Below are 21,760 nucleotides of genomic sequence, written 5' to 3'. Positions count from 1 at the left end.
CTTTGTGTTTCTTATTTTGTTTTGATTTTATTGCTGAATTGGAGTCAGAGCATATGGAGTTTATTTTTGGTTTCCCATTGGCACATAGCTAGGCTTCAAAACAATAAAACAATTTATTATATTTGGTGGTACAAAATATAGTTTTGTGCTATTATGGGTAGTGTTTGCATTACACAAGTTTAAGAAGTAATGTCATGAGCCCATGGAATCTTAGACTATTTGGAGCTGCCAGGATTACGTAGTGCAACCATCTCCCTTAGTGCATATGGAAACAGAGCATCCAGGGAAAGCCTCAGACTCAAAGCCAAACGGCAAGGGAATGACAGCCTGAGGTCACAGACAAGTTGACAGCTATCTAACCTGAGACCTGGCCCACCTTGTCAGTTCACCTCCTAAGGAGGAGTCAGGGCAGATACATGATGACCTTAGCCAGACCACAAAGGTTGGCTGGACACGAGCTGTTGGAGAATTAGTGCAGTGCTTCAGCCAGCACTGAGGGAGGATGATGTGAAATGCACAGAGTCAGTGTAAATAAGTGAGTTGTTCTGAGCCATAGATGAGAGCAAGCAATGGGCAGTGGGGAGAGGAAGCAGCAGCCGTTTTGTTTTCTGTTTGGGTAGCAACCCCTTCACTCACCATACTCAAACAACACCCTGAATTTCTGGAGAACTAGTGCTTTTCTGTGAAGTTAGGCTATAAGCCTACTCCACCTAACTTAGGCTGTGTCCTGTCTAGGTATGTTGAGGTCACTATCACCAAATGCTATACACAATGCAGTTTAAAAACAAAAGAAATTATTTCTCTTGGTCCTGGGGGCTGGGATCAAAATCAAGATCCAAAAATCTTCAGTGTGTTGAGAGGACCATTTCCTGTATGGCACATGGATGTCTTCTCAGTATTGCTCCATGGCAGCAGGGGCTCCGTAGAGGGGTCCTGGTCCCATGTCCTTGACATTCCCCAAAGGCCTACTTCTTCATATGATCCTTCGCGGTTAGCATTTCAACATTAAAATATTGAGGGAGACTTAGACATTCAGCTGATTGCAAGTGTCATTGGGCAGGAGACACAATTGTGAAACAGTGTTTGTCAGCCACATGTAAGAGCTTTTTGCAAAATACTTGTAGAGTGAGCTAAGTTGTCGAGGAAATTAGTGGTTACAGCATTAGTTTTCTGTCGATGTATAATAAATCACCACAAATGTAGTAGCTTAACATAAGATGCCTTTATTATTTTGCAGTTTCCTTGGGTTCAGATGAATTGAGTCAATATCTTTACATGCTGTGGTCAAGGCATTAGCCAGGGCTGTTCCTCATCTCATGTGTGGGGTTCTCCTCCAAACTTCTGTGGTCATTGGAAGAAGTCACGGTGGCTTATGCTGAAAAATGAGATCTCTCTCTCTTTCTCTTTTCTGTTCCTCCTCTCTCTCCCCTCTACTCCCTGTTCTAAAGTACTAGCCTTACTAGGCTGCATCCATCCAGAAAATCCACCTTTTGGGTAAGCCAACCCTTCGAGAGCTTGGCTCTGCAAATACGCTCACAGGACTGTCTCAAGGTTCTACTCACACCGAATCGGGAAGAGGAGACACACAAAGACATGAGAGTGTGAATGCGTCTTACAGTTCTTCCCACCACAGTCACCAGGCATTTTCCTCACTGGGCAGTGAGATGTGGTTTATGTTTACAGACTTTCATATGGCTCCCAGAGAATGTTGATCAATGCTAATGTGTATCATTATGTTAAAGGCTGGGAGCAGTAGAAACTCAGCCCCAAGTTGAGACATTTACCGACATCATTGGCCTTTACCCTCTAGAGGGCAGCAGCACTCACCGCCTCACTTGTGTGATGACCAAAAATGATATCAGACACAGTGCCCCATAGATAGGAAAATCATTCCTCGGTTGAGGAGGGGGAAAAAAAATCACAGAATTGAAGTGTGTTGTGTGTTTTTAAAGAAGGTCTTATCAAAGCAGGGGATTTGGTTGTTTGAAGGTGAGACAACTATGTGAAGTCAAAAGTTTCAAATTCCCCTATAATGTCTCACTTTAAAATTATGTCCTCTACTGTAAAATGTGTGATATATGGTAGCAAATAAAAAAAATGTGGTAGGCGTGTTGCCCACATGTACTGTCTTTTTCACATACTTGCCAAGAATGCTATCATATTTGACTGCGTTTGATAATCTGTGAGTTTCTCTCCAAGCCATGAGTTTGTTTCTGCTATAACATGGGTCAGATATTTCTCAAAAGATACTTCATGAAAGGTTTTAAAAACTTCATTCTTGGTATTGTAGCTTCTTTCTTGGAAACAAGTGATGTGTCTTGGTTTGGAATTGAAAGGAAGGTCCAGTTAAAAACTCCAAAGTTGCTTCTTCTTGTATTCTGTAGGCAAAGGCAGCTCAAGCATCTCCTCCGATGTGAGTTCAAGCACAGATCACACACCGACCAGAGCCCAGAAGAATGTGGCTACCAGCGAAGGTAGGCATCTGGTCTTTATTAGCTCCAGCCTGCACTTCACAGAGCTGGCTATTTTTGGAAAACAAAATATGAACTCTTAGTTTTGTTCTGTTCAGTGTAAGCTTAGAGATTATTCAAATCAGAGGGCAAGAAATTTCACATTTTTTACACTGTTGTTGTCTCACGAAGCTGATTTGATAGTAGTTGGTTATCTCGATTCTTAAAAGATGGTATTGTTTTGTGATTACATATACATGCATATATATGTGTGTATTTACTCAAGGGAAGCTTTTCGCAAGTATGCAACTGTGTTTAGGAATAGAAAACAGTACGATTGTGAAATTCTGCTGCTGCCTTGAACATTTCTAGAAGAACTTTCAAAATAGAGTCATCTATTCAGGTTTGTGATGATGGTATGGTCATACTTGTGTAATTTGTAGAATATGAGATAATTTGTGGGAGCAAGAAAATAGATTCATTTGATTATTTAATAAAAAAGTAAAAAGCCCTGCCTTTGCTGGTAAAGAATGGTTGGATTGATATTATTCATAAAGATTCAATGTATGTAAAAATATGTATTGAATTTAGTTGCTTTCTAATTAGCAAGATAATTGGCAGGTGTTACAAGGGTGTACAACTGTGGCCGTTATAGTTATTGAGTGCAAAGTTGACTTAATCATAAAATGACCTGTTTTTAAAATATTAAACACAAGTAAGTGAATTCATGAAGATTTTTAAAAGAACTACGTGTTGATCAAATGTTCAGTGTACACATCAATGCCATCTATAATGAAGGGTTAATAGCAGAGTTCAGTTGATTTTCATGGCATTTTACAGAGTTGGCCTTCCTCAGGCCTGTGGGACATTGTACAGGCACATTTCCAGTTTTGTTTCTAAGGTTTAATTTCTACTTCCTGTTGCATTGAGACACATTGCGCATTGAATTTGGGGGCATAGTGATTGTTGGTTTTCAGAGTTATTTGTTTCCTCTTGATCTGATGTATTTTATGCTCTGACGATGATGCATACCTGTGCTGGAGGCATCTTCTTCGTGGATACTCTGGTTCAGTATGTTTCAAGTAGCACAGAACCACTGTTGGTAGGCAGGAAAATTGATGGGTGACTTTCGCAATGAGACGTAATTCTCTTGTGTTTAAAGCCTAGCCATTTTAAAATGTACATCACTAATATAATGAACTAGATGGGTTGTCGTGTTCTCAGTGCAGCAAAGCACCTGCTAGCAACCCAATTTTAATTTTCTGCCTGTTAATTCCAATATGTGTGTTAGATCATTCTTGAAATTCAGTTAAGGAAATGTGCATATCTGGTTAATTGATTCTATACCTTAACTTTGGAGGCTTCCATACTTAGCAGTCAGAGTGGAAATCACTTTAGTATAATTCAATTCCATTCTGTCTAGTCAAAAGGTGGTGTCCTGCAAGGTTTTACCACTTAAATAGACTGTCATCTTATCGTCTCTCTTGTCACCACGATTAAGCTAATTTGTGAAACAATGAAAATCTTGAAAGTTAAAAAATCGATTAAATCTGAAAAAAATTAGAAATCTATTAAGTAATCTTTATCTTAGCCTCTTTGTATTTAGTTCCCCTACTGTTGTTTCTTTTTGTTTTTTGTTTTGTTTTGTTTTGTTTTCCCAAATAGAAAATTCGTAGTTGGACGAGTTTTGCTGCAATGGTTAAGGGAAGGGAGGATTAAACTTTGTGTATTTGAAAATGCTTGCCTTTTGTAATTCTAAAAAATACTCTCTATTTTTTAAGTTTTTCATTTTGTGTGGTTTTTCCTTCAGTAGGTGCACATTGAATTTATGTTCGATACATTTTGCATCCTTATGGAAATAGAATTGAGAGGGACACATGGTAAAATGTGATGTTCATATGAAAACCAATTTTTAAACTGCTAAATTAATAACGGAATTTCCACATTTTAAGTGGAAAGAACCTCATATCTATGAAATATGCTGTGCACTTTATTGCATAAGTGGAAAATGTCAAAGAATGTTAACATTTGCTATCTGTGTGTATGAGTCCATTCGGTATGTTTTTACTCAGTAAAAATAATAAACTATTAAACATATGTTTAGTGTGGCTGTGAGGCTATCTTTCAGGGAGGTGTGCTGCATTCCTAGCAAGTCTCATGCTGTCAGGCTGTTTTACAAGGCAGAACCTGAGTAACAGACAGAGCCTCTGTTGACCATTTGAGGTGACTGACTACTGCAGAGTATTCTCTCACCTCCACAGACAAGATCTACCAGATGGTGTGTAACCTTTGCCTGCAACATAGCAAAAAAAAAAAATCAGAAAACTAAACTTATGCAACTCTTATGCAGACCACATAAGGGCACATTTTAAATGCTTCCCAGATTTTCTTCCCACCACTTTTTAACAGTTATGAGCAACCTTATTTGCTAAGAAAATACTGGTAGAGTCATATTGCTTCAGGTTCTTGGTTTTCCATCTTTGGGTTCATCAGCACTGTCTGTGAGGGACACAGAAAGTGATCCTGATTTCTGAAAAGGATATGTATCATTTAGGATAATATTTGATGCTTCCGTGGAGTTTGAAAAGCGTGGTCGTGTCTATCAAAGCTGGCTTGGGACCATTTTGCAGAAATGCTAAGCATTTCTTGATGGGATGGATAGGGAGCTGTTCCGTTGGTTGCCAAGTTGTCATTGTTGCTCTGTATACACGTGCATGTGTGTATATGTGTGTTTATATGTGACCTCCAGCAGGTAGCTAATGATACAGGCAATGACCTTTGCTGGTAAATGTATAATACCTCTCCATGTGCTAGCAAATACAGAGCATGTGTTTAGAGGCAAGGGTAGGGCACTCACATAATATATACTTGACTCAGAATAGAGGTTGGAAAGGACATTCATTGTAGAGACACAAGCAGTCCTGCCTGTAAGATACCAATGTTCCATATCTGGATATTAGTAGCAGTTGGATAACTTATCACATTACTGGTAGTGCAGTCAGAACTGGCTCAAGAGTGACCACAGCAGGTCCTGGACTTATGCCCCCAGCCCAGAATGTTGTCTGTCCTTAGAACAGTCTCCCATGAGGTTCTGGAACATAGGAGAGATTTTAGAGCCACGAATTTTCCAACATTTTATTTTTTCCTACCCTTTCCTGGATTGTTTCTAACCTCAGTTCAGATTTTTATGAGCACTAGCACCCAACCATAATGGTAGAGGTTTCACATTTATTCACTCCAACGAGTCTGTTTCTTTTGCTTTTATTCCTTTGTTTCTTATGTCCCTCTTATATACCTGCTGTCCCAGCTAGTTTGCTCTGTAGGAGAAGGAATTTCCTCCTCCAAGGTATCATGGGCACAGATGAGCAAATTTGGTTTTAATCTGCAAGAGAATGGCATTTTTGACTCACTGGGGAGTGTTATATTCCAAATTTTCATGCAAAAGTTTGAAACTCCAAGGCCACACCCCTTTAAAGGAATTGGCAACCAGCAAGGCTTTCTCTCCAATAACTGGTATAGTCTTACTTTGCTGCCTGTTAGATTTTTTGTGACAGTTTAAGTTTCTGATTTCCTGACACTATAGGGGGTTGGGCTTCAAGTGTCTCAAGCTGGAAATTTTCCATTTTCTCCAACATCATCTACATTCCAACTTTGTAAGACACAGCTTAATTCTTTCCAGTTGTGTTGCTGTTCTCTTTTCCCCACTGTTTCCAGTCTTTCTGTTCCATGGAAAGAATGGCCTTTAGCCATAAGTGATGGAACTCCGGTCTAAGCCAGGACTGATGTGGAGCATGGAGCAGGTGGCCTTGAGCAAGACCCTACTGAGTTAGGTCATTAAGCAGCTTCCTCGAGTAGCTAGACTTTGTCTTATGTCATAGAATAGAGGGCTGTAAGGGTGTGGTCCAAAGAGGGAAACCCCAACAATGCAGTCTTCTGTGTGGTTTGGGAAAGGCAAAGTAGTTAGTTCACTTGATCTTAACCAAAAGGCCGAGAAGCAATGAAGTAGTTAGTTCAAAGTCACATTTAATTGGATGAGAGTTTGTTTCATGCAGCTTGTCTTTAAGCCTGCTGGAGTTCGAGGATTGAATTCACTGGCAGCACATATTTCAGATGTAATGGCCGGTTTCTACATGTCAGTTAGTTAGCAGACGAGACAGCAATGGAATCAGAGGCCTTTCAGAGCTCCAAAGGACTCTTCCAACTTTCTGACCTAATACACTCCTTTTATAAAAATACCTATGGCCCAGTACAATAAGCAGATTTGCTTAAGTTTACACACCTATCAGTTGCCATGCAGGAGTTTGACACAGGTTTGTTCTGGTGTTAGTCAAATCATAAACAAAATCATTAACAAAAATAACAAAGAATCCGATTGCCTTCTGTATACAGTTACTTGCTTTTCTTTTGTCCGCCTGACAAGCCAGATGCAAAGGTAAGGAAGTCTACCTAGGAGAGTGTGAGAAGGTTGCTGAGTACTTCTAAAGGATGTACTGCAACAGGTGAAAGGATTTTTACTTAGGTAGATTAGTTTGTTGTCTGGAGGTGGCATTAACACCCTTAAGTCAGGTCATCATTTTAGATAGTCTTTTAGTACATCTACTGCCTATCACATTTTGAAAATCGTTTTTTAACCTAGTGAATTAGATGTTGAATAAGATATGTACAACCCATGTTGGGATGCCTGAGTTGCTCACTCCACTGCTGGCTCCAGCTTCCTGCTAATGCTGACTCTGGGAGACGGTAGTGATGGTCAAAATGATTGGGTGTTGATTTCCTGGCTCCTGGTTTTGGCCCAGTCCAGTCTTGGCTGTGGAGGCATTTGGGGAATAAACCATTGGACAGAAGTGTGAATTCTTCTCTCTCTCTGCTCTCTATTTCTTCTCTATTTCTTTTTATTCTGTTTCTTGGCATAAAAAATGACATTTTGAAATTGTCTACTTAACTCCTTGAGTTCATTTTAATGGTTTCATTGGAGGCATGTGAAATGAGTTGATGTTTAAAGAATTTGTGGGGATATTTGTTCCCATGGAACCTCAAGTCACTAGTTTATTTATACAGTCATGGCTTCTCGTGTTTTCAGTGCCCAAATTAGACCAATTGTAAACAGGGTTATTTTGAAAATGCCCAGGCATCTGGCTTTGTTTTTATTCTTTTGTCTTCCTCATATTGTTTTCTCTCTACTTCTTTAGCATACTCTATAGATAAAACCCACATAAATCACTCCAGGAAGGGAAGGAGAATGCCTTTTTCTCAAGGTGGATTCTTTCTCAAAATGCTTTTCTCTGTCCACACATTTTTGGAACATTTATTCTGAGCTTTTACTAGCATTTTTGTTTACTTGTTTTTGTGATCCTTATCACATTCAATCATGTTTCATTATCACATTTCTCTTGGGAAGTAGACATAAATGTTCTCACGTAATAAATGGAAAATAAGAGAGAAACTGTATCCCTAACTAACATGAAAGTATTAAATGGCAACAATGGCCGATGATCTCCGGTCCCTGACAGGAATGTATTCTTTGTGATTGCTTTGTAGTCCTCATGGAAAACAGCTGAACATTCCGTGCTAGTAGCATGCAGACTAAAGATTTTATTATCTTTGTAATCAAACAATAGATGAAGCTTTGAAACATATCATGTAGCATGTTCTTATTTCCTCCATGATCAGGGTGCTTGCATTCTCTCCACGGTCAACATCCCTGTAGGTGTGCAGCTGGGCTCATGGCACTCAAGTCTTTGCATAGTCTTTGCACTTTTAGCCCTTTTCTGGAAAATCAACTTCATAGATCCCACCCCAAAGCCACTCTGCTTCTTTGCATACAGAAGACCTCTCTCTTCATGTGTTGTGTGATTCTGTAGAGCTGGTACTTGTCACAGTTGTTAAAGAAGGTCCCATGGAATTTTATGCTGCCAGAGCACTATTACCATGGAAACCCATGCTCCTTGTTGAAGGAGTCTGTCAGCACAGAGTTTGATCATGTTTGTCACAAGTGCCTTTTCCATTGCTGACACATACTTTTATTTACAGCTCCAGTATTGAAATATGAAAGCATCAGCATGGTCCACATATCATCCACAGTTACCTTTAAATTCTTAGTTGTAGAAAGGCAGAATCAATACTCTGAGCTGTTTTTAATCTGAACCATTAGTTTTCAGGTTAACCTGGCTGTGCCCTCCAATGTATTACATCAGAAAGACCTCGTGTTTGAAATTGGTATTGGAGTTGATTATGAGATGGAGTCTAGAGTGTATGTGATACAAAAATACTGCATTGTTTTGCTTGCATTTCCTTTAACAACTGTTCTTTGATTGGAAATACATACAAGTGCAAGGTATTAATCTCAGAACAGGCCCTTGAGAAACTGGCAATATACCTTGAAGCAGTCTATTGTAACCAATTGAAACTTATGATGTAGAAAAAAGTGGAGCAAAGACATTATTACACGAAGAATAAAAGGCAAAGAACATGAGCAACAAAATGACACTGGAAAAATCTCTCTAAAAGGTGGCACAAAATGACATGTATGCAAATTGGAGGGCTAGTTGGGCGAGGGGTTCCCATGGAAGACATGATTCTGACATCAAAAATGTGAAGTTATGCACTCTTTGTGTGTGAGGAAGGTGATAACTTAATATTATGTAAGCTTGTTTTTTCTTTTAGAAATTAAAATTTAAACTCTCTAAAAATGTCAGGATCACATAGGAAAGTTTTGTAAGGCTTTATCTGTTAGAATTTAATGGTTTTTTTAAATTCAGAGAATAATCAATTGTTTCAATATGAAGATTGTTTTCTTGTTTAAACTATAGCCTAACTAAATTAGGTAGCTTTTGAAAAAAATATATCATTACATCTGGCAATTTGGACATATGATAATTTACATGTGCTGATTTAATAAACTTACACCTAAGTATTAGTTTAAGCTGTGAAAAACTCACCTGCTTAGTATGCGCAAGGTTGGGTTCTAAGCCCAAACATGGATAATAAATTCTGAATATCACCTCAGAATCAGGAGAAAGGTTTCATTTCCTTAGAGACTTATATTTTTGAAATGGATCATCTAGTTTGGTCAAGAATTCCTGTAACAGCCTCAGAAGGAAATTGGCTACACACCTCCGCTCCTCCCACGCACACATTATGTGTACATCCTAAAGTAGCATTTTATTTTATTTAATTTTATTTGTTTTTTAAACATATTTTATTTTGTTTTATGATATAATTCCATAAGTTCTGGGGTTGCCCATGCCCTTCCCAAGGTCCCTCCCCGTCCCCGACATTAGTTTCTCTTCTAGTTTTACAATGGGTGTTCTTAAAGTAGTATTTTGTTGAGGCATCTAGTGTTTCGTAGTAGCTTTGTGCAGAATTGGGGAAGAACAATTCAGACTTCTAAAATTCTGATTTCATGATCCAAGCAATTCTATACTTACTCCTTATACTTGGTTTGAGATTTTCAAAAATAGGTATTAACGTACTACAATGAAAACCATTCTGGCTCATTCAAGTCTTGGATCATTCACTACAGTTATTTTAGTAATTTACATAAAAGGGATTCTATTAAGGGATGTACTATGTGTTTAAATACATTTATTTAGGTTTTTATGGAGGTACAAGATGTCTGTCAGTAGGTTACAAAATGATAGCACAGAATGATCTGTCCCTTGGATGTGCTTTCTTCTCACTGACAAATTTTCCGAAGTCATTTTAGGTTAAATTCCCTTCCCTTAGCTCTCGGAGGTCCCTTCTGGTCTTGCAGAAGCATCCTTTGACGTGTTTCTGCTTGCTGTTTGGTGCGAGAAGGGATTTGGGTATTTGGGTTTGTTGGTTGGTTTGTTGCAAGATCATGAAGCCATCATTCACTGTGGGCTAAGAGTGTGTCCCTAACAAGTGGTTGAGAGGAGGACTGCTGGAAAGGAAGGCAGTCAGGGGTGGGCTGGAGCTACAGGGAAGGCCTCACAGAAACCAGGAGGTTGGCTTTACACTGCATGACCAGAAGCGGAAGGGGAAGAAGAAAAAGCAGTGTTTGATGTGTTGGAGTGCTAACAGCTTGGAAAGCTCACTGTGGCGAACAAGTAAGGCTCCTGAACAGAACACTTCTGCCATATTTAACTTTAATAGGATCAGAAGTCACTTTGTAAGCAGTCTCTGGGGGCCAGTGTCATGGTGTATCAGGCTAGTCCTCCACCTTGTGGGGCCAGCATCCCATATGGGTACTAGTTTGTGTTCTGGCTGCTCCACTTCTCATCCAGCTCTCTGCTTACCACTTGGGAAAGCATCAGAGCATGGCCCAAGTCCTTGTTACCCTGAACCCACATAGGAGACTCAGAAGAAGCTCCTGGCCCCCAGCTTCAGATCAGCTCAGCTTCTGCAGGTACAACCATTTGGGGAGTGAATCAGTGGAGGGAATACCTCTGTGGCTCTCCTTCCTGTAAAATCTGCCTTTCAAATAAAAAAAAAATGAATCTTTAAATAAGAAAATAGTTCTGATTAAAGATTGGGTTATACATGGATTGCACATTCTACACACTGGGGATCAAACGATCTCACAGAGTTGGTTTTAGAGATTATCACACAGTGCCATGCTCCAAAGGATTGTCTTAACAGGACCGATTTCAGAGACAAGGAGGCATTTGGAACTGCATTTTAGGACAAGTGATCATCTGATACTGGAAGCACTTAGCCATGGTAGTTTTGGACACAGATTGACCTTTAAAATGAGGATGATGAATCTGTTTACTTCCTCTTTTGCTAGGAGATAACTTTCTGAGAATAAACTCCCGTCTTCAGGAAGTCTGTGCTTTCAAGGTTAACAGACTGATTTAACAAGTAGGAAGAGAAATGCACTTTAGTTGTGAAGGGAATTCTTCTACATGCTACAGCCTTTAAAAAATCTAGAAAATCCACATTGTAGAGGCATTGATACCCAAGTAGGTTTGAAATTACTTGTAAGTTGTTTAGAGATGATTGAATTGTTTCAAGGGGTGCATTCTGTAGGAAGTGTTGGTATAAATACAGTGAGGATTCTGTCTACTGTTTGTACCTGTCCCTGCCTTTTAAGGTGGATTTGGCCTCCTGGTTCATTGAGGGGACTTTTCTTTTCCGCAGCGCTTGCATGTGTTTAGGGATCTGAAATTTTAGATGTAGACTGTAGAAAATTCTGAACTCGAGGAAGGGATACAGCATCATCCAGGAGGATGAAGACATGGATGAGCTGGAAGATGAGGTGATGGAAGTAGTCATGGTTTTCCAGACCCCTGCAAATTTTCATGAAGCATAATTGAATCACAAAGGTTTTTTTGTTGTTGTTGTTATTGTTTTGTTTTTATAATTGGCATGGATTCCTGTGGAAGTGAGGGAAGTACTGAGCTTTGATACTACCCTTTTTGTAGTCATCTGACCAACACATCCAAATGAAACCAGCTGCTGAAGAATCCATGAACTCACATCCCCTCATTATTGTGGTTTGCCCACGTGTAAGCTTTCTATTATGCATGTAAATTTTATAATATAAAGGAGTCTTTTCCGAGGCATATATATTAATCATTTATGTTAGCTTTTTAAAAAGTCTAGCTTTAGGGCCCGGCGGCGTGGCCTAGCGGCTAAGGTCCTTGCCTTGAACGCACCAGGATACCATATGGGCGCCGGTTCTAATCCCGGCAGCTCCACTTCCCATCCAGCTCCCTGCTTGTAGCCTGGGAAAGCAGTTGAGGATGGCCCAAAGCTTTGGGACCCTGCACCCGTGTGGGAGACCCGGAAGAGGTTCCAGGTTTCCGGCTTTGGATCGGCACAGCACTGGCCATTTTGGTCACTTGGGGAGTGAATCATTGGACGGAAGATCTTCCTCTCTGTCTGTCCTCCTCTCTGTATATCTGACTTTGTAATAAAAATAAATAAATCTTAAAAAAAAAAAAGCACTACTGACAGAGTACATTCACTGAGGGCTTACCCTGAAACAGGCACTTTACATTTAAAAAAAAAAAAGAGTCTAGCTTTAGTTTATAGTATTTCAGTTATTTGTCGTGACTGGTTTTGATGTTGACTTTCTACAACGTCTTCTGCAAAACTTTGGACTCTTAGCGCCGTTTTTCTTGCTGTGAAGCCACCCTGACTCAACGGCTGTTGGCAAGTGCTACAGGCATACCTTAGTTCCCTTTTTTCTTCCCAGGACGCACAATCAGTCATGCATTTACCGAGTCTAGGTACTTTTGGTAGTACTTTCTAGAGAAACAAGAGGTGTAATATGGAGATATTGGCCAATGATTTGCTTACAGTGATCTTAAGGAAATGAACACCTTCTTTAAGTAAAATGGATAAAATGAAAAGATGAAACAGGAAATAATATTCTTAAGATTCTTCATTTTATTTGTTTTATGAACAATGGCTCCATAAATGTTTCAGAAATTAGCAAAAATTTTAGGTCCTTAAATTAGATAAATAGAGAAACTTAAAACTCCAAGTCAGTTTTGCTTTCCACACCCCAATTTTAACAGCATGGAAAAAAGCTGTTCTTTCCCCATCACCAAGTTATGTTTGTTTGTCCTTTCTGAATCACTTTTAATTTTATTAACCCCACCAGTCTTAATTCATAAAACTGGGAATGGATTGGTTAATTAATAAGCATTCTCAGTTATTTTTCTTTTTAGATAAATTGATTTGTTAAGAAAAAATGTTGAAAACAGGAGAAAATAATACTTTTTTCTCATTATAATTTATCTTCAGAAGTCTTGAATCACACTGCAAAGTCCTTGAAGTAATGTATTTACATATTTGTGAGATTACAACATCTGCAATTTGTAGTGAGGACGTTATTCTAGCAACAGTTACATTTCAACGTTTTTGTCCACCAGATGTGGGTAGGGCTTTATGGCTATGCTTGGGCTGAGCTAACGCTTGGTAAGGCTGGCTCATCAGATGGTGTACTTTGCTAGGATTTGTGGATGGCCAAATGCTCACTGGGGCAATTGGTCAGAGATCTACTGGTGCCCAGTCCATCAGGAAGGCTTTAGAGTCAACAACCTGCACATGCAAATGGCAGCAACAGGCTCAAGAAAGAGGGTGCCAAGAGACAGGAAGTAGAAAATGCTGACGTTGTAAGATCTGGGTTCAAAATTTCACTGTGGTGGAGAACTAACTGGGTTTTTCAGGCGATTCTGCATGAAAGGAAATCTGGCTTGCTCTAGGCCCAGCTGGATGACATGAAGCAGCCAGTTAAACTTTGAATGCTTAGACCAACCCAAGCACGCGTGAAGGAGTTGAGTGGAAGGGGGAAAGCAGCTTCAGCTGGTGTTCATCTCCCAACAGCCCACAACAACAATTAGCATACTTCTTCAGCGGATTTTATGATTTTTCTTTAAGAAAATGAGTAATGCTATTTCCTTTTTAGAAATTAAGTACAAAACTCTGCCTAATTCCTGCATTTCCCCATATGACTAGAGTAGCATTTTATGCATCTTAATTATAATTTATTTAACAGGTTTCATTTTTCTTTTCCCACTTAAAAATAGGCCTTTTATGCGTTTTACAGTTATTTGTTTCAGAGGTCTGCCATGAATAATATTGTGAGCAGCCACATTTTTCACATAATAATTTTTTATGAACCATACAAAGAAAGTGCAAGTGGTATAAATCCAAAGAAACTCTCCTGCGGCAAGAGTCCCAATCTCCAGGCTTTATCATGGAGCTGCTTTTCTCTGAATTATTGTTCTAGCCAACCTCCTCTTCTCCCCTTGCTACAATATTTTAGGAGCAAGGAACTGGCTAAACCCTGGTGGAGATCTGTAGGAATTTTGCTTTTTCTTTACAAAACTATTAGTTAATTAATTTGTGAGAGAGGGATTAGTGAAGCCAAAACCAGGTTATAAGGTTTCAATCTGATTCTCCCACAGCAATAAAACAGTCTAGACCATTTGAGCCATTGATGCTGTCTACCCAGTGTCTGCATTAGGAAGAAGCTGGTGGAATAGAGGCCGGTACTGAACCCAAGTACTCTGATGCGGGATGTGTGTATCCTCACTGGTGTTAACTGTTATACAAATGCTCAACCTGAAATCTGATTTTTAATACACAAAAATGTTAGTCAGGTATCACCTTGTAACCTAAATCATTCTTGGATTGGTAGTTTAGTTCCTCAATGCATTGCTTGTAAAAACTCAATCATGGTTTTCTCATGGTGTAATGGAATACAAGTGTACGGGAAGACCACCTGATCTTGATTGAATGAACATAATTTTAACTGGATCTTGAGAAACCCTTGTCATCCTCCTCTTTGTCTTTTTCATCTAATACGCTGTGGCCAGGTTGGGCAAGGTGGGTGGATGGTTTTACTCAATGAAAGTATTCAGTTGGAGTTTTGATCTGTGGCTGGTTCCCTCCTGGACTAAGGGCTCAATGTTGAGCCCAGAGAGATTGAAGAAAGCATGAACTTTTTCTAGTAAAAGGTTGATGGAAATGAAGACTGGTGGATTTGGAAAGACGAAGCAGTTCTTGCATGTGCAGTTTGATGTGGAGTGCATCAGACCCTTGAAACACTCGGATCATCTGTGAGTGGGTAATGTCTCTCTTGGCTATTGAAGCTATTGAGGCAGCCTGGGATTCATGTGAGGCCAACAAATACATGGAGGGATTGTTCCCAAATTAGTGCTTCAGTGTGTCTGATTCAATGTTTCTCTCTGATCAAGTAAAATAAATGAGTTTTGAATTTAAAATTGTGTTGACATTATAATTTCTAATGAGCTTGTCAGACCACAATAGACAGCATAGGAGTTAGCTTTCCAATTATGTTTGCTGTTTCTGCTGCTGATGGAGGCAATACGTCAGCAGGTGGACATATTACTTCCCTTGCTGGGAGGGTGGGTGTTATAGCAGTGATTTCTTCTGTTGTGCCACATCAAATGAGGGCAAGAGGAGTATGAGCAGACGGGCAAGGAGCGTGTGAACACGTACCTACACACCGTCTCAAGAGGCTGTCAGAGTGATTTGTTTAGAAGATCCTGGATTTTAATATATTGGAAATGTGTGAGACCTTTGAAACCCTAATGAATTATACTGTTTTAATAAAATTGAGCACCATTGTGCAGATTCTCCTCAGTATGTGGCTTTTAGACATAGAGAATTTGGTGTAAAATGCAGAAGTAACTCTCCATACTCTTTGATCACATGAACAAGAGGAAAGCAGCTACAGCCAGGGCTGTTCTGGTTGTAGGACAGTGCATGTGGTCAGAATGTCCTCACCATGGCTGAGTTCAGGGCATGGGCAAGAGTGACTGATAGTAGAAGCCAACAAGCTTCATACAGATCTTTGGCACTGATAATCTGTAATTTTCATGGGCTAAGTGATATCCAAAGCTAACATGGGTCAGTCAGTTTTCACCACAATCTGGACACATTTTTTTGTGTGAATGTTTGAATTTGGAGTCATTTCCTGTTCTTGCTCTTCTCTTTTCATTAAACTAGCATGTGTAAAAACACTTCAAAAAATATGGACAGTGCAATAAAAGGTAGTTTATGCTTGATGCTGATGGTTTTTTTTAAGCCAATAGTATTTTCATAATACATGTTCTCCATGAACTTTTTGATGACCTTTTCACATGTCCATAATTGTATCCTATGACCAGTTGATACCTGCTTTAGTATAGACCTCTATGATATGAAAGCTAGTTCACATTTTCTCCTATTGAAAAAAATATTTATTTACTTGAAAGAAAAAGAATGATAATAAGAGAGAAGCAAGCATAGGAGTAGAGGTCTATCTGCTGATTCGTTGCCCCAAATGACTACAACAGCTATGGCTGGGCCAGGCCTAAGGTAGGGTTCTAGAACTCCATCATGGTCTCCCACAGGAAGGCAAGTAATTGGATCATATTCTACTGCCTTCCCAGGAGCATTATCAGGGAGTTGGATTGGAAGCAGAGCAGCTGAACTCCAATAGTGCACTAATATGGGATGCTAGCGTTGCAAGTGAGGGCTTACCCAATTGGACTACAACGCCAGCCCCCTGGATTTTTTGAAAGTATCTTTACAACTGTTTCTCCCCTCCGTGTTACTTACCTGGTCCAGTTCTATATGAAACTTTACATATTAAAAGTTCTTTATACAATAACAAAATTGTTTGACTGTATTGTTTGCTTGAAAATGATGACATAATTGCCTTGCCTTCCTTTCAAACATGGACTTTTGGCTTGTTTAGAGCTTGGTCTCTGTTTTATAGTCATGTACCATCAATTGCTTCATCCTTGTTTCTATGAAACTCTTGGAGGAATTGAGGATTAGTAAAATTGAGTGGAGGTAGGGAAAGAAAGCTGTTTGAGAAATCAGGAGGAACTCACTAATTTAGCCAACTTAGCAACCTTTCTGATGCATAGTGTCTTCATTTGTAAAGCAGAGATGTCAATGAATGTCTCATATCTCATACAAATGAAAGGGATCAATGTGTCGCACTGTAAAGTACACAGGAAAGCTACTTTTTTAGTCTTTCCATTCCACTTCATATGAATTAACGCTCAACAAGTCACAATTTTGCTCCTGTAATTATCCCAGTTTCTTCCAATTTATCCTTCGCATTGTCCTTGTTCTAAAGAAGTCATTTTTGTTATCATCCCATTTTATAGGTGGAGGGAATTGAGGCTGAGAGTTTAAGGATCTTGCCTAAGGTTGTGCTGTTAGTAAGAGGTCAACTTACAAATTAAACCCAGGCATTCTGACTCCAGGGTAATTAGCTTGAAAGAATGCCAGGCAATAATTCCAACTAGGAATCAGGCTTAAAAATCATCTCTTGGGCCCGGCGGCGTGGCCTAGCAGCTAAAGTCCTCGCCTTGAAAGCCCCGGGATCCCATATGGGCGCCGGTTCTAATCCCGGCAGCTCCACTTCCCATCCAGCTCCCTGCTTGTGGCCTGGGAAAGCAGTGGAGGATGGCCCAATGCATTGGGACCCTGCACCCGCGTGGGAGACCCGGAAGAGGTTCCAGGTTCCCGGCTTCGGATCGGCGCGCACCGGCCCGTTGCGGCTCACTTGGGGAGTGATCATCGGACGGAAGATCTTCCTCTCTGTCTCTCCTCCTCTGTGTATATCTGGCTGTAATAAAATGAATAAATCTTTTAAAAAAATCATCTCTTATGCTGCTTTTCTCTCTATTGCAAAGCTATATAGATACTCCTATATGAATACAAAGTAGACATTCACCTTGGCTGATCTTATTCCCCAAATTGCTTTCAGCTGTATCTTAGCCTTGGAATTGCTGGAAATGTTTAAGCACCGCATTGTTGATTTAACTTACTTTGTTGTTGCACGATTACCTAGCACTCTCTCTATATTTGGATGGTAATTGTGTGTTATCCTGATGCTGGTGGTAGAGTATTACTCCCACAAATTGAGATGTTATACGCTATGAGTTTCAGAGATTTAAAGTGTGATCTGGTCTGGCCAGCTGATAATCACTCAGGAAGTATATCACCAAATAGTGCCCCCAAAACACAGAAATCTGGGTTAGTGTGATTCTAGAAGTTACTGAATGTTCAGACTGCATCTTGAGACTGGCCAGAGACAACGTGGCTTCATTACATCTCTTGATCCAAATACCAAGACACTCTCAAATTTAGTGTGATTTTCAAGTAATATATGGCACCAGTTAAAGTCCTCTGCTGACAATGGTATGAAATTCAGGGTTTATGAAAGTCTTAATGTAAATTTTAATTGGGTCAATTTCAGGATGAGAGCAAGACAACACTACAAAGACAATAACTCCAATGTAACTTTATAACTGTAAGACTCCTGCCACCCATTAAAATATTCTTAGCATTGATAAAGTAGTTTTACAAATAATTGCATTTGATCCTCGCAACTTTGTAATGACTTTGATAGGATATCAAATGTCCAACGTGAGCAGTAAGACATGACACCTCAGGCCGGTATGCATTCTGGCATGGACTTGAGCACAAGTTTCAGGTATCCCATTTAATATTTTTTCTACTCTCCTATCCAGAATCTCTTTCATCTCTTTTTGCTTACAATTCAAAGGACACTATCAGTTTTCCATGCTGTGTCGTGTCAACTCCAAAACCCAAATGATCCCCTACAGCTTAGTCTGAAATTTAGGAGCAAAGAGGCTAATAAACAGTTAGGAAGTCAGGGTACTGATAAGGGAACACAAAGGGGAGATTGTAGTGAGTTAATATATTTGTCCTTCTCATATTTATTTCTTTTCATCATTACATAGTAGGAATCAATAAATGTCCCAAACAAAAGAACATGTTTAAGTATGCTTAAATTTGTACCTGTGATAGAGAAAGGAGGTAAAAAGAAGAACTAAATTTTACTGCAATATACTGGAAACTTAGGATGGCACATTAAAGTGTTTTATTCAAGTCTCCCAACACCGAAGTGGGCAAGAATATCTTTATTTATATTTATTTATTCATTTACTAGGTGAGTCATCTTAGGATGAGAAGTGTAAGTACTTATCTAGCTCAAGGTCATGCTGATGGGAGTGTCTGTGCCAGAATTTAAAGCTGAAAGTGGCTTCTACTGCCTCATGCTATACACCTCTCTAAAGCGTGGGGTGAGATTCTGTTAGCAGGTGCATGTTACTGAGAAATGCCTATGTGCAGTGATACCTTAAAAACACATGTCCTCAGCACACGTTTTTCATGAAAACTTTAATGAAGGAAGCATGGAGAAAAAGTGGGCAGAATTAATGGCCACTTTTGAATGCATGCTTTTTTCTTTTCCCACTGCTACCTGCTGCAAAGATTGGCTTGTCTTGGATAGACATTGAAATGTGTCTTCATCAGCGTTAGATTCATTGAATGATTGAAAATGATTACTGAATTAATTGCTTATGTGGAATTCTATGTAGTTTCCTTTTTCTACTTCAATGTAAAGAGAACGCATTGAATGTATTTTATAGATATACTTCTAAGAATATAATGATACTTCCCTTCATTTTTAGCCTTGAGCCCCCTTTTCTCACAACTGAATTGGAAATGAAGATACTCGCTTGTCTCTGAAGTCCATGTTTTTATGTTTTAGAGAAAGAGTGTGTATAAAATCTTCCAGAATGCAGGAAATAGAAGAGATTTATAGTTACACAAGAAAGGGCAATGGTCGAACTCTGGTTTTAGGCTGCTACAAGTTTCCTCATCATGGTCATTTCTAAAGTTTAATATCTCTGGAACATTCTTGTGATGATCACCTTAAAATAATACAATCTGAATTGAAATCTAGTTTAACTTCTCAGTCTTTACAGAGCCAAACTTCAACATAGCTCAAACCTGGTGAGTTCAAGAGGACACAAGCTACAGAACAAGGTCTCTATTACCAACTTCCACATGAATTTGTGTGAGGTTTATTTTTCCGTTTGAGTTCTTAGCCGCGATGATTTTCCATGTCTCAGATCTTCTACTTGTAAGGCCCGTGGAAGACTTCTGTTGAACAATATACTCCAGCTGCAATGACCTTCCCTGGAAACTATGGAGAAATGACCACTTGAACTCAGACTCTATAACTCTTTTATGGTCTTAGGCTATGCTCATCAAAGTCTTAGCCAAGTCAATTTCAACTTTAGGGAGAGCCAGATTTGTTCATATGCTTTTAGGAAAGTGTCCATATTTTCATTTCCTTTCTCAATATACTTTCTTTTTAACACAGTAAAAGTGTATTTTGACATTGGAAATCTAACAAGTCTTCTATAATGGTTGCTGTTACTTTGTTACAGGATGAAATTATTGAAATGGATGAATCTGATATTAGCAAATGCTAGGTGTAAGCCAAGGGAACCATTGAATGACTGGAAAAACCTCATGAACAGTTAGCACAGCAGTGCTATGAGATACTGAGATACAAATAAACACAAATACTTATCTTATTTTGGAGGAAAATGTCTGCATTAAGCATTTCAACATGTCTTAACCATCCTTAGGCAAATACATTTGTTTCTGTAAAGATGTAGACTCTGTAAAGATGTGACTTAGTTTCAATATTTACCTTTCAAGGGTGCTATCATTTTGATATTAGTTTGAGTTTCACCAAAGGCAGTTGTGCTAGGGGTTTGTCTGAAAGCACTGGGTTAAGAGTTAATGGATTCATGGCAGTGGCTAATGATTTAAGGGTAGAGAATTCGATTGAAATGTCTGAAGATGGGGTCCTTGGGAAGCGGTTATCTTGGATGAAGCTGCTAGAATGGAGATGTCATTGTCAGATCATGGTAACTTTGCAAATAGAGATACAGGTTCATGGAAATGAAACAGGCTCCTTGTTTTTCTCCTTTCTGACTCATTCTATGATCCATTCTCAGCTGTCTTCTAGCCTTTGCATGTATCTGTACCAGTTGGGCTACTTGGTGCTATACTCTGAACTTCCACAACAGAGAGCCAAACTTAACCTTATCCTTTATAAGTTAATTCCTTTCATGTATGTAGTGGAAGTAACAAAATAGTAAGTAGTACGAAGGGTTTAAATACAGCTGAAAGATGTGAAGCAGATTCTTTGATGGCCAAATCAAATGCTGTCTGAGAGTCAGACATTGACGGCCCCCGCTTAGTTCTCTTCTTTTCTCTCTGTTTGTGCTTTGCCTGCACTCCAGGGCTGATGCCCTCTTGAGAGAGAGATTTAAGGAACTCTGGGAGATTTCCCAAGGCCTTTTAACCAAGTGATTCCTGATTTATCTGCGTTGGTTCTTAGAAGTGAAGTGTTGCTTATTCATAAGATTAAATCTAAAGCTTCAGGAGATGAGAAAATATTGTATTGATGCAAATATAGACAAGGCAGGAGAATGCAATACAGAGGCTACAAATGTGAAAGTACTTTGAGTTGAAAAATATAGTTATTTGGGTGAAATAATTTTGTTAATTCTTAAATGTTTCTTCATCAAGCATTTTCTAGATTTTTGGCAAATGTTTTATGCCACTGAATGAAGAAAAGGATCGTTCTTGTAACAAATGCCATTGAAACAATTGGATTTGTGCAAGAAAACTAGTCCCACCTTTACCTCACACTGTAGGATACAAAAAAATAACCTCAAAATGGGCCCTGGGCTACAAAATAAGTGGCCAGACTAACAGCAACAAGAAAAGCGTGAGACTGTTGGAACAGAAAGCTCAATAAAATCTTAACAATATTGGGCATAGAAAGCCCAAATGATGAAAGAAAAAGGCAGGCAACTGGACTTCTCAAAGCAGGAAACATTTTTTCTTGTGATCAGATATTACAGAATGTTTTAAAGGCATGAGGAAAATGAGCAAAACCTTTTAATAAATGCTTCACCAAAGAAAGTTCATAGATTTTCAAATAAATAAATGAACCATCATTAGTTACTGGGGAA

At 39.2% G+C, this 21,760-nt stretch overlaps 1 protein-coding gene across 1 annotated transcript in view; it reads left to right on the top strand.

The window, feature by feature from the left end:
- FBXL7 (F-box and leucine rich repeat protein 7) overlaps positions 1 to 21,760 on the top strand; it is a 270,646-nt gene that overhangs the window by 81,589 nt on the left and 167,297 nt on the right. Inside the window, exon 2 of the mRNA XM_004583624.4 lies at positions 2,385 to 2,474. Within this exon, the coding sequence (XP_004583681.1) occupies positions 2,385 to 2,474 (90 nt within the window). The remainder of the gene's footprint in view (positions 1 to 2,384; positions 2,475 to 21,760) is intronic.

The sequence above is a fragment of the Ochotona princeps genome, chromosome 23 (genome assembly GCF_030435755.1).
Source record: "Ochotona princeps isolate mOchPri1 chromosome 23, mOchPri1.hap1, whole genome shotgun sequence".
NCBI lineage: Eukaryota > Metazoa > Chordata > Mammalia > Lagomorpha > Ochotonidae > Ochotona > Ochotona princeps.
The sequence above is the reverse complement of the archived record's forward strand: the minus strand, read 5'-3'. Positions and strand labels throughout refer to the sequence as shown.